This window comes from Drosophila hydei, unplaced genomic scaffold (assembly GCF_003285905.1).
Source record: "Drosophila hydei strain 15085-1641.00,03,60 unplaced genomic scaffold, DhydRS2 tig00000271-arrow-arrow-pilon, whole genome shotgun sequence".
NCBI lineage: Eukaryota > Metazoa > Arthropoda > Insecta > Diptera > Drosophilidae > Drosophila > Drosophila hydei.
The window spans coordinates 1,989,659-2,005,561 of NW_022045701.1; the positions used below are offsets into that span (position 1 = coordinate 1,989,659).

The 15,903-nt window shown below is 37.0% G+C and overlaps 3 protein-coding genes across 10 annotated transcripts in view; all 3 read left to right on the forward strand.

The window, feature by feature from the left end:
- LOC111598378 (regulator of G-protein signaling 7) overlaps positions 1 to 9,513 on the forward strand; it is a 53,969-nt gene extending 44,456 nt beyond the window's left edge. For 5 of the 8 annotated variants that reach the window (XM_030223727.1, XM_030223726.1, XM_030223729.1 and 2 more), the window contains 3 exons: positions 6,354 to 7,325; positions 7,390 to 7,491; positions 9,471 to 9,513. In XM_030223727.1, coding sequence (XP_030079587.1) covers positions 6,354 to 7,325; positions 7,390 to 7,450 — 1,033 coding nt within the window. In that variant the 3' untranslated portion in view covers positions 7,451 to 7,491; positions 9,471 to 9,513. The remainder of the gene's footprint in view (positions 1 to 6,353; positions 7,326 to 7,389; positions 7,492 to 9,470) is intronic. The other 3 variants (XM_030223733.1, XM_030223732.1, XM_030223731.1) reach the window with 3 other exon arrangements.
- A 153-nt stretch (positions 9,514 to 9,666) lies between these two features.
- Positions 9,667 to 10,611, forward strand: LOC115483019. The gene is made up of 3 exons (XM_030223725.1): positions 9,667 to 9,931; positions 10,004 to 10,445; positions 10,510 to 10,611. Exons 1-3 carry the CDS (start codon positions 9,667 to 9,669, stop codon positions 10,568 to 10,570), a joined length of 768 nt encoding a protein of 255 aa, XP_030079585.1. The 3' UTR covers positions 10,571 to 10,611.
- Positions 10,612 to 13,065: 2,454 nt separating this feature from the next.
- On the forward strand, positions 13,066 to 13,771 carry LOC111599651. The gene is made up of 2 exons (XM_023315331.2): positions 13,066 to 13,646; positions 13,711 to 13,771. The coding sequence occupies exons 1-2, from the start codon at positions 13,153 to 13,155 to the stop codon at positions 13,769 to 13,771; spliced, it is 555 nt and encodes a 184-aa protein (XP_023171099.2). The 5' UTR covers positions 13,066 to 13,152.
- The last annotated feature ends 2,132 nt before the right edge of the window (positions 13,772 to 15,903 follow it).

Below are 15,903 nucleotides of genomic sequence, written 5' to 3' on the forward strand. Positions count from 1 at the left end.
AAGAATTTAGTCTTCTCTTTAGAGACCCTCATGTTGGCGTCGTAAAGCTGTTGGAGAACTATGTCAATGTGTTTGACATGGTCCGTTTCGTTTTCAGAAAATATTATCACGTCATCAACATAGACGTAGCATATTTTTCCGATTTGTTCTCTTAATACATCATCGATTGCTCTTTGAAAGATGCTTCCCGCCTTTTTCAACCAAAAGGGTAGCCGGCAGAATTCGTATTTTCCGCCATTTACCGAAAATGCCGTTTTTTCGCGATCTCTTTCATTTAGATAAATCTGGTGGTATCCAGATTTCAAATCTAGTGTTGTGAAAAATTTCGCTTTTCCAAGATTGGCTAGAATCATTGGGATGCTCGGCATTGGGTACCTATCGGCGATGGTTCGCTCGTTTAACTTTCGGAAATCGATGACGAGTCGCTTATTTTTGTTGCCGTTTGCGTCTGTACCTTTTTTATCAACAACCCATGCAGGGCTGTTGTATGCAGACCGTGATGGTTTTATAATGCCATTTTTTAGTAATTGAGCGATTTCGTTGCTAACAAAATCGGCTACGCTTGCCGGGTATGGGTATAGTTTTGAGTATACCTCTTTGTCGTCAATGGTGCGGATTGTGGCCACAACCGATGTGTTAAACGGCAGTGCCTCGTTAGAGGTCGAAAATGTGCCAATCCTTTTCAGTATGACATTTTTAAACTTGTCCCTTACATTATCGGGGACTACTATGCCATCTATGCGTGTAAAGTGTACATTATCGCATAGGTGGTGCTGCAACACCTCCGTCGTATTGCCGTAGGTGATATTATTATTGTTTAAATTTAGATTTACCCCTGCTTGTGTCAATAAATCGAAGCCTATTACAGCATCAAAAGTGTCAAGAGTGTCTAAAATAAAAAATGGGGCACTTTTTCCAAAAATTTTCATGGAACATTTTTCTTTAATTTTACTGGACCCGTGTATGGAGTTCACAGTGAATGGGGTGTCGACAGGTGTTATGTTTTTTAACTCCTTTACGGGTTTTACATAATTTTTTGCCGCCCCAGTGTCGATTAGGATTTTCAATGTTTTGCCAGCCAATTGTCGCTCGACGAACGGCAATTTGGAGCGATCTCTAAAAAATTCAATAGGTCATTGTCTCCTAGCGAATCACTCTCATCGGAGGCCTCAGCAACTGCAGCTTCTGCTGCACTTGTGTAGTCTTGATCCTCTTGGTTAGAGTTCTGTTGAGTTACATTATTGATTCTTTGGCGTCTTTGCCCTGACACACGTTCTGACGTGTTCTGTCTCTTTTGAGCTTCGCCGTATGTGGGGTTACTCTGAGGTTTACCCCAATTAGTCGGTTGTCTAAACTTTGAAGTTGATGGATCGATGTCCATGGGTTGCGCCTGGCTCTGACCTTGGTTAGAGTTGTTGGGCCTGTTGCTTGAACTTGGTCCGGGTTCGCTTTGTTGGGTTTTATTTTGGTTTTGTTTGAAGTGTGGATTTTTCTCGAAATATTTTCCCTGTTTTGGTATAGAATTATTTCCTTGCTTATTAGGCTCCCTCGAGTGGTTCCTATCTTCGATTGCTTTGGCATAGGTCGCAGCAAACATGCTTCTTTCTATGCTGTTCTCAGCCTCGCGAGCCAACGCTAAAGCGGATGGCAAATCTTTAGGCTGTGCCGGTATGACCAATGCTTTGAGAGGCCTCCTAAGGCCTGCCATAAAAGCATGCAGGACATCATTCCTAATTTCTGCATTGAGGATAGCTGCTGCCTGTTCATTATGTGTCATGACAATTTTGTTTGTAACGAGCGTGAGTGTTTTCTCGACTTCGTCATAATATTGCATTATGTCTAGGTCACCTTGCCTAACCAATTCTAATCGCTGTCTGAGGACACGCAGGGACATTTTGTCCGCGTATGTGCAATCAAGTCTAGCGATGATTGCATTGAAGTTGAGCACAGTATTGTGGGATGTGAGCACTGAGCGTGCTGTGCCACACACTTTGTTTTTTAATATAGCCACTGCTTGGTAATGGGTTTCACTTCCATCATATCGTTTGAAAATTTGATATGCCTCTACGGCAGCTTGTCTCCAAGACACATATTCTTCGTGGTCACCACTAAAATTCGGTACCGATTTAGCAACGTCTAGTCTAACTTCGCATCTAATGTTGGGATCGATCGTTACGCTTTCATATACTTGAACTTGAGGTGTTTCTACTCTAAGTGAGCTCACTTGATCTCTCAATGCTTGAATTTCGGCATGCATTTCATTTCTAATTTGTTGTTCGCGTGCTAGTGCGCTGCTGATAGCGTTGTCTATGAAAGCTTTAACTGTTTCTGGGTCCATTTCTGTTTGGTTTGATGTACGGGGTGCAAAGCCTAAACTATATTCTTCGTCGCTATCGATTTCCACTTTAATATTCCTATAGGTCCAACTCGTTAGCAGTTGGCGAAAATCCAACAATAAGAGAGAAAACAATCGAAATGACAATAAACCCGCACACAGTTTATATTTTATAGAGTTAGTTATGTAAAGCGGTTTGTATGGATACTTTGGTTTGAAATAATTCAACAGATTTATGTATTACGTCACCTTGCGCCTACGTTCACGCTGCCACTTTGTTTTATATTTATCGGAATTTTTAATTTTTTTCTTTTGTCACTGAACAGTCACTTACATGTTCTTATGGTGTGGGTGCTTAGATGTTAATCCCGTTGGGCGCCAGTTATTTAGGTCTATCCGCTCCAGTGGTCCTCGTAAGGGGATGCCGTCGGGTAGATCCAGGTTGTTAGTTGATAATGTAGATTAGGTTGAGATACAGTTAAGTATCAGATCACTGGCCTTGTGGCTCAGTGATATATTAATTAATAAGTCAAGATTATACGGCCAATTGCCGGAGCAATGTTTATTCAACGTGCGTTAGCTTACGTTATTGGAACAGAACTGATCGTGACAATGAAATGAATAAAAGACTAAAGCTAAGTACATAAAAGGGAAATATGAATCCAAACCTAAATACATATTATATAAAGATCACGCCATGGGCTGTCGGCCGCGCGGAGCTATGCCGGCATATTTATGTTAGCGCTACAATGTCTGCGATTGCGACATATAACGAAAACTGCTAATGCCCGCAATAGCATATTTTGCAGACGTTGCGTTCGCAGTGCAACCGAAATCCGATACGTTGATGTTCTAGCTGCGTGGGTTGCTCCGAACTTAACGCGAGGGTTGTTCGTTAACTTGGTTGTTAACTTGCACACGCATAGGAAAAATGCGTGCGCGTGGCGCTGCTGACATGTGCTTTTGCAAATTGACCAAACGTTTTGTTTAATAACTTCTGTTTTACTTAATGGATTTTAATGAAATTTTCAGCATATGATCTACATATCCTATTGGCTTGGTTGAGATGCAAACGCCTTCACATAGTGGCCCTAGTTCCAACAAAACTTAAATTTTAAGAATTTGGGGGAATTTGGAGCCGGTATCCAAAATCCAACAAAAATCAAAATTGCACAAAATATACATAAGACTAAATACAAAATTTGGCTCTAGCTCTTAAGACGTTCGAGATATAATTTATTTACTGCATTTCAATAAAGTTTTTATTCGATAACAATTAAATGCGAATATTTATCGAATATTTGAAACAAACTTGACCTGCGCGTGCTATACACGAACCTACAAAAAAAATGTCTAGCTCTTATAGATGCTGAGATCCACGCGTTCACACATACGGACAGACGGACGCACAGACAGACGGACAGGGCTCAATCGACTCGGCTTGTCGTCCTGATCAAGAATATATATACTTTATGGGGTCTGCCACGCCTCCTTCTGCCTGTTACATACATTTGCACAAAACCATTATACCCTGATTTCCCATTTTTAATGGGATCAGCGTAGAACAAGTATGGGCGCTCTAGTCGAGACTGCTCGACTTAGAAATACCGTAAACCCTGCGAAGACGTGCCATTTTTATTATTCTTATTATTAGAGGTCATCTCATCAGAAATCAGATGCTTCTATTTTTATGGATATTTAACTTACGCTTATCGATAATAACGAAATGACATGATATCTTTTTTTATATACATACAGTCTGTCAAGAAACACTTTACACAGTGGAAAAAATCTCAATTTTTTGACTTTATGTAAAAAAATAAAGAGTTTTTGTTTAATTTAACTAATTTTTTTTAATGGTTAACTGTTTAATAGGTATTTTTAAATCAAATTATAGAAAACAGAAACAAAAACAATAATGGTGAAACTTAAAAAACAACAAAAACTTAGATTACTCATATTTTACACTGTCAAGAAACTCTTTACACACTTCTTATATATTGTTCTAAATTTAAAATGTAAAACTAATTATAACTAATTTTGAAATACTTAATATTTAGTATGGCCCCCCTTAGCATTCTGTACATGTTGGAGTCTTCTTTTCATTGAGTTGACCAAGTTTTGAATATACTCTAGGGGTATCTTCTGCCACTCTTCCAGTACGAAAGCTTTTAGCTGTCCACGGTTGGTTGGATTCCTTTTTCCAACCTTTTGCTTTAAATAAGACCACGCATGTTCGATTGGGTTGAGATCTGGGCTTTGGGGTGGTGTATCCAAGACCTTTCCGCAGTTGTAAAGCAACCAATTACGTACATTATACTCCTTATGTTTTGGATCGTTGTCTTGGTAAAATTTAAAAGTTGGCCGATTTTCACTAATAAAGCCAAATTTGGTTAAAAAATATTGCTCGGCATTCATTGTGTTTTCAATGAATACCAATTCACCGACTCCTTGGCTGGAAATGCAGGCCCAAACCATAACCGACAGCTTTCCAAATTTGACTGTTGGAATGATATTCGCTTTGTCGTAAGCTTTAGAGACCTTTCGCCATACTTTGGGCGGACCTTCGTTGTAATACAACATTATTTTGGTCTCGTCGCAAAATATAACGTCCTTTCAATACTCCTCTGGGTGCCTAAGCATAGTAAGAGCAAAACAGAAGCGCTTTTCCACATTTGTCGACGACAGCAAGGGTTTCTTACGTGCCACTTTCGAAGAATACCCATGCCGTAGAATAGCCTGACGGATCGTTTCGTGGGACACATCCACACCACACTCTTCTTTGAGCTCCTTGGCAAGAGTTCTGGTCGAGATTTGGGGATTTGATTTGATCTTTCGCATCATAAGGCGGCTTGCCCGATCAGATATCTTTTTTTTTCGGCCACCCACACCCTTTGCCTCAAGTCTTCCCTCATTTCCGCGCGACTGAGAACGTTGTATATGGTTTTTCTTGACACAGAAAACATTTCCACTAATTCTGGAACTGATTTGCCCAACTGCCGATTGTAGAAGATCAATTGGACAACATCGAAGCTTAATCTCTTTCCGGGCATTATTAATCAAAATTTGTATTGCTTTTATATGTGTACTCAGCCAAATTTCGCACAAAGTGAAAAATAAACACAAAAATAGAGATGCATAGACAGATTCTAAAGGCATAGTTAACGGTAAAGCCCCGTTATTTCTTAGAATCAGAGCAAAACAGATGAAGAGAACAAAATGTGTAAAGAGTTTCTTGACAGTGTAAAATATGAGTAATCTAAGTTTTTGTTGTTTTTTAAGTTTCACCATTATTGTTTTTGTTTCTGTTTTCTATAATTTGATTTAAAAATACCTATTAAACAGGTAACCATTAAAAAAAATTAGTTAAATTAAACAAAAACTCTTTATTTTTTTACATAAAGTCAAAAAATTGAGATTTTTTCCACTGTGTAAAGTGTTTCTTGACAGACTGTATGTATGAGTATGTCGGAGACTAGGTAGTTGAAATGTATAGGCGCCTTGTAGGCGCGTGCTGGTAATATGTTTGAAGGTCACACTACATATGTATATATTGGTGCGTCTTCGAGCATTTTCGTAGAAACATAATTGCAACATAATGTGATTGGTTGCCTGTGTTTTGTAGTTTGGTAATGTCCCGTTTTGGCGAGGCGACAGCTACAGAAGCTGTCGCCGAGCGTGGTTCGATGGAAGACACAATGAATAAGAGACTGACACAGTTCAGTTGCATTTGAGATCTTAATGTATTCGAAACTCGCTGCGCTAAAGCAATGCCGAACAATAATAATATAAGTAACGCGACAACATATACTTTATGGGGTGCGACACGAATCCTTCTGCCTATTACATACAATTTTCTAAAATCACTATACCTAATTCCCAATCTCAGAAAATAAAAACTTGTCTCTTTGTATTCATTTTCCATACTTAACTCAATTTTACTTGGAATATCGGTTCATAAAACGAATACCAAATATTTTTTATATATCTGTTTGTTTTCTGTTTCCGCGTTTTTCAGCAGTGCGTGTGAGTATCAGATCGCACCCATCAATTCCTCCTTGACCTCAACGTTACCCATCGTTAATTCCAATTGTCAATGTGTAGATAGCAGCAGAACTATTACTGAAGACCTACAAGTTGTCAGTGAAGCGGAATGCAAATCGATGTCAAATTATAGTAGTAAGACTTCTGAATTTGACTTTTCTAATTTGCCCATGGCAGAATCGTTACCGAGACTACCGGAAACAACCAAGATTCCTTTACAAAGGGAGGATTACGAAATACTCGCTCCAGCAGTCAAGCAGCAACACTCGGTCTCAACAATACCTGTGAAGCAATTGTACAACGAGGGCGGCCCTCAGCTTTGCGCCATTGCAACCGCACCTTCAGTAAAAATTGATCGTCAGCTTAAATCAGACTTAGATGTAGTAAAAGAAGTTAAAATTGAACTAATCGAGTCTTCCGTCTACAACAGTGGTACTACAAAAAATTCTTATATGTGTAGCAAAGAAGAGTTAGGAATCGTTTCAAAGATAAAAATCAGCGCAGCGCAGTTAACTGTAGAAGCAAATGTTGAGTATCATATTCAGGAAAATGCAGATGTTGAGTTATCGCCCACTACTGATGAGTATCAAGAAGGCACGCATTTTGGAAGTAAAGACGTAGTTTTCGACTATGATATTATAGAAACAGAGAGATATCTAGGATATACACCGCCAGCACCGACGCCAGTGCCTTCTATGGCACCGCTCGCTGTACTGGAAGTCGATATAGTGGATGAAGAACCCGTTAATGAGTCTGCAGCGGCTAGACCACTAACGCCTGCATTAAGTAACGATGACGTTTGTCGTCGGCGTAAAAAACGCAATGCTACAGTTAAGAAGCTTAGCTCATTTGATGAACGAGATAAAATGAATGAAAAGCCTACCACCTCCGCGCAAACAACAACTGATGAAGCCGAACATAACGCAGTATGTCCCTGGGAAGATGAGTAAGTATTTCACATTTATATTATAAAATATTTTTGATCTAACGCTCAAGTCCTATTATTATAGAAACGTTAGCACCAATGATGGAACATTTGTGAAGACATATGCTACGTTGGGATATTTATGAATATTTATGAACCATCATAAAAATATGCCACAGCTTACAAAGTAACTTTCTTAATGTAATGGGAATTAAAATACATTATTACGTTTTCTTAACAAACTAATTTTATGTATATATGTATGGATACAAAAATGCATATCCGCTTCGCATGTTAAATAAAAACGGTTAAAAAAAAAGAACTAAACTTTTTTTCCTGAATAAGTACAAATATTACAACTGTTGAGCTTATATGTGCGTTTGTATGTGTTGGTTGCTATGTACTTAAGTATAAAATAAACGTAGACTGATTGGAATATGACCCAGGGTTCAGAATACCAAGTGGATTAAAATTTTAGGATTTCGAGATGCAAAAACAGAGAATTCAGTTAATACCACAATCCAAAGAAAAAAACCTAGAGAATATACAAACTAGGCGCCACTAATTGCAACCTACTCGCTCACGGCTCGAGCGGGCATAAAATATTTTTGGTCCATCAGGAGAGGAAGTCAATAGTAACTCAATAAGCGAATAATCTCTCAAACATTACAAGATATAGATATTTGCCGTTTTCCACGTTCCCTATTCACGCAGATATATAATATATATTTTTGTGATTATGCCAATTTTACTACGCTCCTTTTATATACAGAGAACAGCGCAAGCACGCGCATAGTCACGTTATCCGCTATATGGGCTTTACTTAATTACTTAATTCCTTCTTCCAAATAGACGTTTTAATAAAATTTTTTGAAAGTGATAATAATAATATTGGAAATAAATATTTGCAAATTCGATAATTAATTCACGCTAAGCTAAAGAACTAAATTAAATGATTATCGATAGTAAGGAATGAGTTATCGCAACAAAAAGATAAACTTTTGCACCATTTGGTATACAATAATATGTATTTAAAATTTCTACAGCTTGTGTGTTTTACAAAATTCCTGCTTTTACACGGAATGACAGAGAGATATAACTAGATCGATAGAGCTTGTAATCCTATTAAGAAATATATATACTTTATGATAAGTAAACTTTATGGTATGCCACGCCTTCTTCTGCCTATTACATACTTTTCACAAAACTATTATTAAATTCCTATTTTCAAACTGCCCGCCTTTATATCTCGACAAGTAAAGTGACGGAGAGTTCAATTTCTGGCGTCATCGGCTTTTTTCTTCTTCGTTTTACAAACATGAAGTGGAGATCTAAGTCGAGGGTATGCGCGTTGCTGAGTCCTGTGGCATTGATGCCGGCTTTCCTCCTTTTTTTGACAAACGATCTGTTGGGTATCAGAGTATCTCCTAGACGGGCATCGTATTTAGAGCTTTTTACTTTTTTTAATGTTAGCGGTTTATCCAAACAATTAGCAAAACTGAATCTTGGTGAAATGCATCAACTCTCATTTCTTAAACAGCCAAATACTCAATATTATCCGCAGCCAATCAGAACTTCCCACAAATGTCAATCCACGATCAATGTCACCAATGAAGGGCTATAAATACTATCTTAAGAATATTAGTATTTTTAGTGATTTTCCGAGCGTGGAGAACCTAAACAAATTTTTCAATTTAAAGAAAGATTAAGATCCGACTTGTTTACATAAACATTATTTAACTATCATCGCTCCGAAGAACAAAGAGAGAACATTCTTACCAATAAACCTCCCTAATCTTATACATAAATTACCTGTTGCCATGGTTTTTCACAGATAATTTGAGCAAACGTTTTCTTTATGGCTCTATACGCCATGGCTTAAAGTATTAAGGATACTCGTATTCGAAACTCGCTGCGCTAAAGCAATGCCGAACAATAATAATATGAGTAACGCGACAACATATACTTTATGGGGTGCGACACGAATCCCATTACATACAATTTTCTAAAATCACTATACCTAATTCCCAATCTCAGAAAATAAAAACTTGTCTCTTTGTATTCATTTTCCATACTTAACTCAATTTTACTTGGAATATCGTTTCATAAAACGAATACCAAATATTTTTTATATATCTGTTTGTTTTCTGTTTCCGCGTTTTTCAGCAGTGCGTGTGAGTATCAGATCGCACCCATGAATTCCTCCTTGACCTCAACGTTACCCATCGTTAATTCCAATTGTCAATGTGTAGATAGCAGCAGAATTATTACTGAAGACCTACAAGTTGTCAGTGAAGCGGAATGCAAATCGATGTCAAATTATAGTAGTAAGACTTCTGAATTTGACTTTTCTAATTTGCCCATGGCAGAATCGTTACCGAGACTACCGGAAACAACCAAGATTCCTTTACAAAGGAAGGATTACGAAATACTCGCTCCAGCAGTCAAGCAGCAACACTCGGTCTCAACAATACCTGTGAAGCAATTGTACAACGAGGGCGGCCCTCAGCTTTGCGCCATTGCAACCGCACCTTCAGTAAAAATTGATCGTCAGCTTAAATCAGACTTAGATGTAGTAAAAGAAGTTAAAATTGAACTAATCGAGTCTTCCGTCTACAACAACAGTGGTACTACATAAAATTCTTATATATGTAGCAAAGAAGAGTTAGGAATCGTTTCAAAGATAAAAATCAGCGCAGCGCAGTTAACTGTAGAAGCAAATGTTGAGTATCATATTCAAGAAAATGCAGATGTTGAGTTATCGCCCACTACTGATGAGTATCAAGAAGGCACGCATTTTGGAAGTAAAGACGTAGTTTTCGACTATGATATTATAGAAACAGAGAGATATCTAGGATATACACCGCCAGCACCGACGCCAGTGCCTTCTTTGGCACCGCTCGCTGTACTGGAAGTCGATATAGTGGATGAAGAACCCGGTAATGAGTCTGCAGCGGCTAGACCACTAACGCCTGCATTAAGTAACGATGACGTTTGTCGTCGGCGTAAAAAACGCAATGCTACAGTTAAGAAGCTTAGCTCATTTGATGAACGAGATAAAATGAATGAAAAGCCTACCACCTCCGCGCAAACAACAACTGATGAAGCCGAACATAACGCAGTATGTCCCTGGGAAGATGAGTAAGTATTTCACATTTATATTATAAAATATTTTTGATCTAACGCTCAAGTCCTATTATTATAGAAACGTTAGCACCAATGATGGAACATTTGTGAAGACATATGCTACGTTGGGATATTTATGAATATTTATGAACCATCATAAAAATATGCCACAGCTTACAAAGTAACTTTCTTAATGTAATGGGAATTAAAATACATGATTACGTTTTCTTAGAAAACTAATTTTATGTATATATGTATGGATACAAAAATGCATATCCGCTTCGCATGTTAAATAAAAACGGTTAAAAAAAAAGAACTAAACTTTTTTTCCTGAATAAGTACAAATATTACAACTGTTGAGCTTATATGTGCGTTTGTATGTGTTGGTTGCTATGTACTTAAGTATAAAATAAACGTAGACTGATTGGAATATGACCCAGGGTTCAGAATACCAAGTGGATTAAAATTTTAGGATTTCGAGATGCAAAAACAGAGAAATTCAGTTAATCCACAATCCAAAGAAAAAAACCCATAAGAATATAAGAATTAGGCGCTACTAATTGCAACCTACTCGCTCACGGCTTGAGCGGGCATAAAATATTTTTTGTCCATCCGGAGAGGAAGTCAATAGTAACTCAATGAGCGAATAATCTCTCAAACATTACAAGATATAGATATTTGCCGTTTTCCACGTTCCCTATTCTCGCAGATATATAATATATATTTTTGTGATTATGCCAATTTTACTACGCTCCTTTTATATACAGAGAACAGCGCAAGCACGCGCATAGTCACGTTATCCGCTATATGGGCTTTACTTAATTACTTAATTCCTTCTTCGAGATAGACATTTTAATAAAATTTTTTGAAAGTGATAATAATATTGGAAATAAATATTTGCAAATTCCATAATTAATTCACGCTAAGCTAAAGAACTAAATTAAATGATTATCGATTGTAAGGAATGAGTTATCGCAACAAAAAGATAAACTTTTGCACCATTTGGTATACAATAATATGTATTTAAAATTTCTTCAGCTTGTGTGTTTTATAAAATTCCTGCTTTTACATGGAATGACAGAGAGATATAACTAGATCGATAGAGCTTGTAATCCTATTAAGAAATATATATACTTTATGATAAGTAAACTTTATGGTATGCCACGCCTTCTTCTGCCTATTACATTTCACAAAACTATTATTAAATTCCTATTTTCAAAGTGCCCGCCTTTATATCTCGACAAGTCAGGGACGGAGAGTTCAATTTCTGGCGTCATCGGCTTTTTTCTTCTTCGTTTTACAAACATGAAGTGGAGATCTAAGTCGAGGATGCGCGTTGCTGAGTCCTGTGGCATTGATGCCGGCTTTCCTTCTTTTTTTGACAAACATGTAATTTCTTTCGGAAACTGCGAGCTCGAACAATTTTATAAGGTTATTCTAGATGTAAGCTATGGAGTACATTTAAAAACGATCAGTTGGGTATCAGAGTATCTCCTAGATGGGCATCGTATTAAGAGCTTTTTTACTTTTTTTTTTAATGTTAGCGGTTTATCCAAACAATTAGCAAAACTGAATCTTGGTGAAATGCATCAACTCTCATTTCTTAAACAGCCAAATACTCAATATTATCCGCAGCCAATCAGAACTTCCCACAAATGTCAATCCACGATCAATGTCACCAATGAAGGGCTATAAATACTATCTTAAGAATATTAGTATTTTTAGTGATTTTCCTAGCGTGGAGAACTTAAACAAATTTTCCAATTTAAAGAAAGATTAAGATCCGACTTGTTTACATAAACATTATTTAACTATCATCGCTCCGAAGAACAAAGAGAGAACATTCTTACCAATAAACCTCCCTAATCTTATACATAAATTACCTGTTGCCATGGTTTTTCACAGATAATTTGAGCAAACGTTTTCTTTATGGCTCTATACGCCATGGCTTAAAGTATTAAGGATACTCGTATTCGAAACTCGCTGCGCTAAAGCAATGCCGAACAATAATAATATGAGTAACGCGACAACATATACTTTATGGGGTGCGACACGAATCCTTCTGCCTATTACATACAATTTTCTAAAATCACTATACCTAATTCCCAATCTCAGAAAATAAAAACTTGTCTCTTTGTATTCATTTTCCATACTTAACTCAATTTTACTTGGAATATCGTTTCATAAAACGAATACCAAATATTTTTTATATATCTGTTTGTTTTCTGTTTCCGCGTTTTTCAGCAGTGCGTGTGAGTATCAGATCGCACCCATGAATTCCTCCTTGACCTCAACGTTACCCATCGTTAATTCCAATTGTCAATGTGTAGATAGCAGCAGAATTATTACTGAAGACCTACAAGTTGTCAGTGAAGCGGAATGCAAATCGATGTCAAATTATAGTAGTAAGACTTCTGAATTTGACTTTTCTAATTTGCCCATGGCAGAATCGTTACCGAGACTACCGGAAACAACTAAGATTCCTTTACAAAGGAAGGATTACGACATACGCGCTCCAGCAGTCAAGCAGCAACACTCGGTCTCAACAATACCTGTGAAGCAATTGTACAACGAGGGCGGCCCTCAGCTTTGTGCCATTGCAACCGCACCTTCAGTAAAAATTGACCGTCAGCTTAAATCAGACTTAGATGTAGTAAAAGAAGTTAAAATTGAACTAATCGAGTCTTCCGTCTACAACAGTGGTACTACAAAAAATTCTTATATGTGTAGCAAAGAAGAGTTAGGAATCGTTTCAAAGATAAAAATCAGCGCAGCGCAGTTAACTGTAGAAGCAAATGTTGAGTATCATATTCAGGAAAATGCAGATGTTGAGTTATCGCCCACTACTGATGAGTATCAAGAAGGCACGCATTTTGGAAGTAAAGACGTAGTTTTCGACTATGATATTATAGAAACAGAGAGATATCTAGGATATACACCGCCAGCACCGACGCCAGTGCCTTCTATGGCACCGCTCGCTGTACTGGAAGTCGATATAGTGGATGAAGAACCCGTTAATGAGTCTGCAGCGGCTAGACCACTAACGCCTGTATTAAGTAACGATGACGTTTGTCGTCGGCGTAAAAATCGCAATGCTACAGTTAAGAAGCTTAGCTCATTTGATGAACGAGATAAAATGAATGAAAAGCCTACCACCTCCGCGCAAACAACAACTGATGAAGCCGAACATAACGCAGTATGTCCCTGGGAAGATGAGTAAGTATTTCACATTTATATTATAAAATATTTTTGATCTAACGCTCAAGTCCTATTATTATAGAAACGTTAGCACCAATGATGGAACATTTGTGAAGACATATGCTACGTTGGGATATTTATGAATAAAACAATCATAAAAATATGCCACAGCTTACAAAGTAACTTTCTTAATGTAATGGGAATTAAAATACATGATTACGTTTTCTTAACAAACTAATTCTATGTATATATGTATGGATACAAAAATGCATATCCGCTTCGCATGTTAAAAAAACGGTTAAAAAAAAAGAACTAAACTTTTTTTCCTGAATAAGTACAAATATTATAACTGTTGAGCTTATATGTGCGTTTGTATGTGTTGGTTGCTATGCACTTAAGTATAAAATAAACGTAGACCGATTGGAATATGACCCAGGGTTCAGAATACCAAGTGGATTAAAATTTTAGGATTTCGAGATGCAAAAACAAAGAATTCAGTTAATACCACAATCCAAAGAAAAAAACCTAGAGAATATACAAACTAGGCGCCACTAATTGCAACCTACTCGCTCACGGCTCGAGCGGGCATAAAATATTTTTTGTCCATCCGGAGAGGAAGTCAATAGTAACTCAATGAGCGAATAATCTCTCAAACATTACAAGATATAGATATTTGCCGTTTTCCACGTTCCCTATTCTCGCAGATATATAATATATATTTTTGTGATTATGCCAATTTTACTACGCTCCATTTATATACAGAGAACAGCGCAAGTACGCGCATAGTCACGTTATCCGCTATATGGGCTTTACTTAATTACTTAATTCCTTCTTCCAGATAGACATTTTAATAAAATTTTTTGAAAGTGATAATAATATTGGAAATAAATATTTGCAAATTCCATAATTCACGCTAAGCTAAAGAACTAAATTAAATGATTATCGATTGTAAGGAATGAGTTATCGCAACAAAAAGATAAACTTTTGCACCATTTGGTATACAATAATATGTATTTAAAATTTCTTCAGCTTGTGTGTTTTACAAAATTCCTGCTTTTACATGGAATGACAGAGGGATATAACTAGATCGATAGAGCTTGTAATCCTATTAAGAAATATATATACTTTATGATAAGTAAACTTTATGGTATGCCACGCCTTCTTCTGCCTATTACCTACTTTTCACAAAACTATTATTAAATTCCTATTTTCAAAGTGCCCGCATTTATATCTCGACAAGTCAGGGACGGAGAGTTCAATTTCTGGCGTCATCGGCTTTTTTCTTCTTCGTTTTACAAACATGAAGTGGAGATCTAAGTCGAGGGTATGCGCGTTGCTGAGTCCTGTGGCATTGATGCCGGCTTTCCTTCTTTTTTTGACAAACATGTAATTTCTTTCGGAAACTGCGAGCTCGAACAATTTTATAAGGTTATTCTAGATGTAAGCTATGGAGTACATTTAAAAACGATCTGTTTGGTATCAGAGTATCTCCTAGACGGGCATCGTATTTAGAGCTTTTTTACTTTTTTTTAATGTTAGCGGCTTATCCAAACAATTAGCAAAACTGAATCTTGGTGAAATGCATCAACTCTCATTTCTTAAACAGCCAAATACTCAATATTATCCGCAGCCAATCAGAACTTCCCACAAATGTCAATCCACGATCAATGTCACCAATGAAGGGCTATAAATACTATCTTAAGAATATTAGTATTTTTAGTGATTTTCCGAGCGTGGAGAACCTAAACAAATTTTTCAATTTAAAGAAAGATTAAGATCCGACTTGTTTACATAAACATTATTTAACTATCATCGCTCCGAAGAACAAAGAGAGAACATTCTTACCAATAAACCTCCCTAATCTTATACATAAATTACCTGTTGCCATGGTTTTTCACAGATAATTTGAGCAAACGTTTTCTTTATGGCTCTATACGCCATGGCTTAATGTATTAAGGATACTCGTATGCTAGTCGGTGCTCAATCGCAGTCCACTTGAAATTATCAACATTGTAAATAATGAGACCCGAATAATGTGGGTTTTCCTAACATGTATATTTGATTGATTAGACAATATATATGGCGCAGTCGGTAGGATAGTAAACCATGAATTCTATCCGAGCTATAATTATTAATTGCCGATTTCCGTCAAAATCCTCTGGACTGATCGAACATCACTGCAAAGACATAACTTATATATGGGCCTAACATAACATTAACTTGATATGTGAACAAAAAAGCCAGAAAATTCAGAACTGACAATCTCACTAAAAGT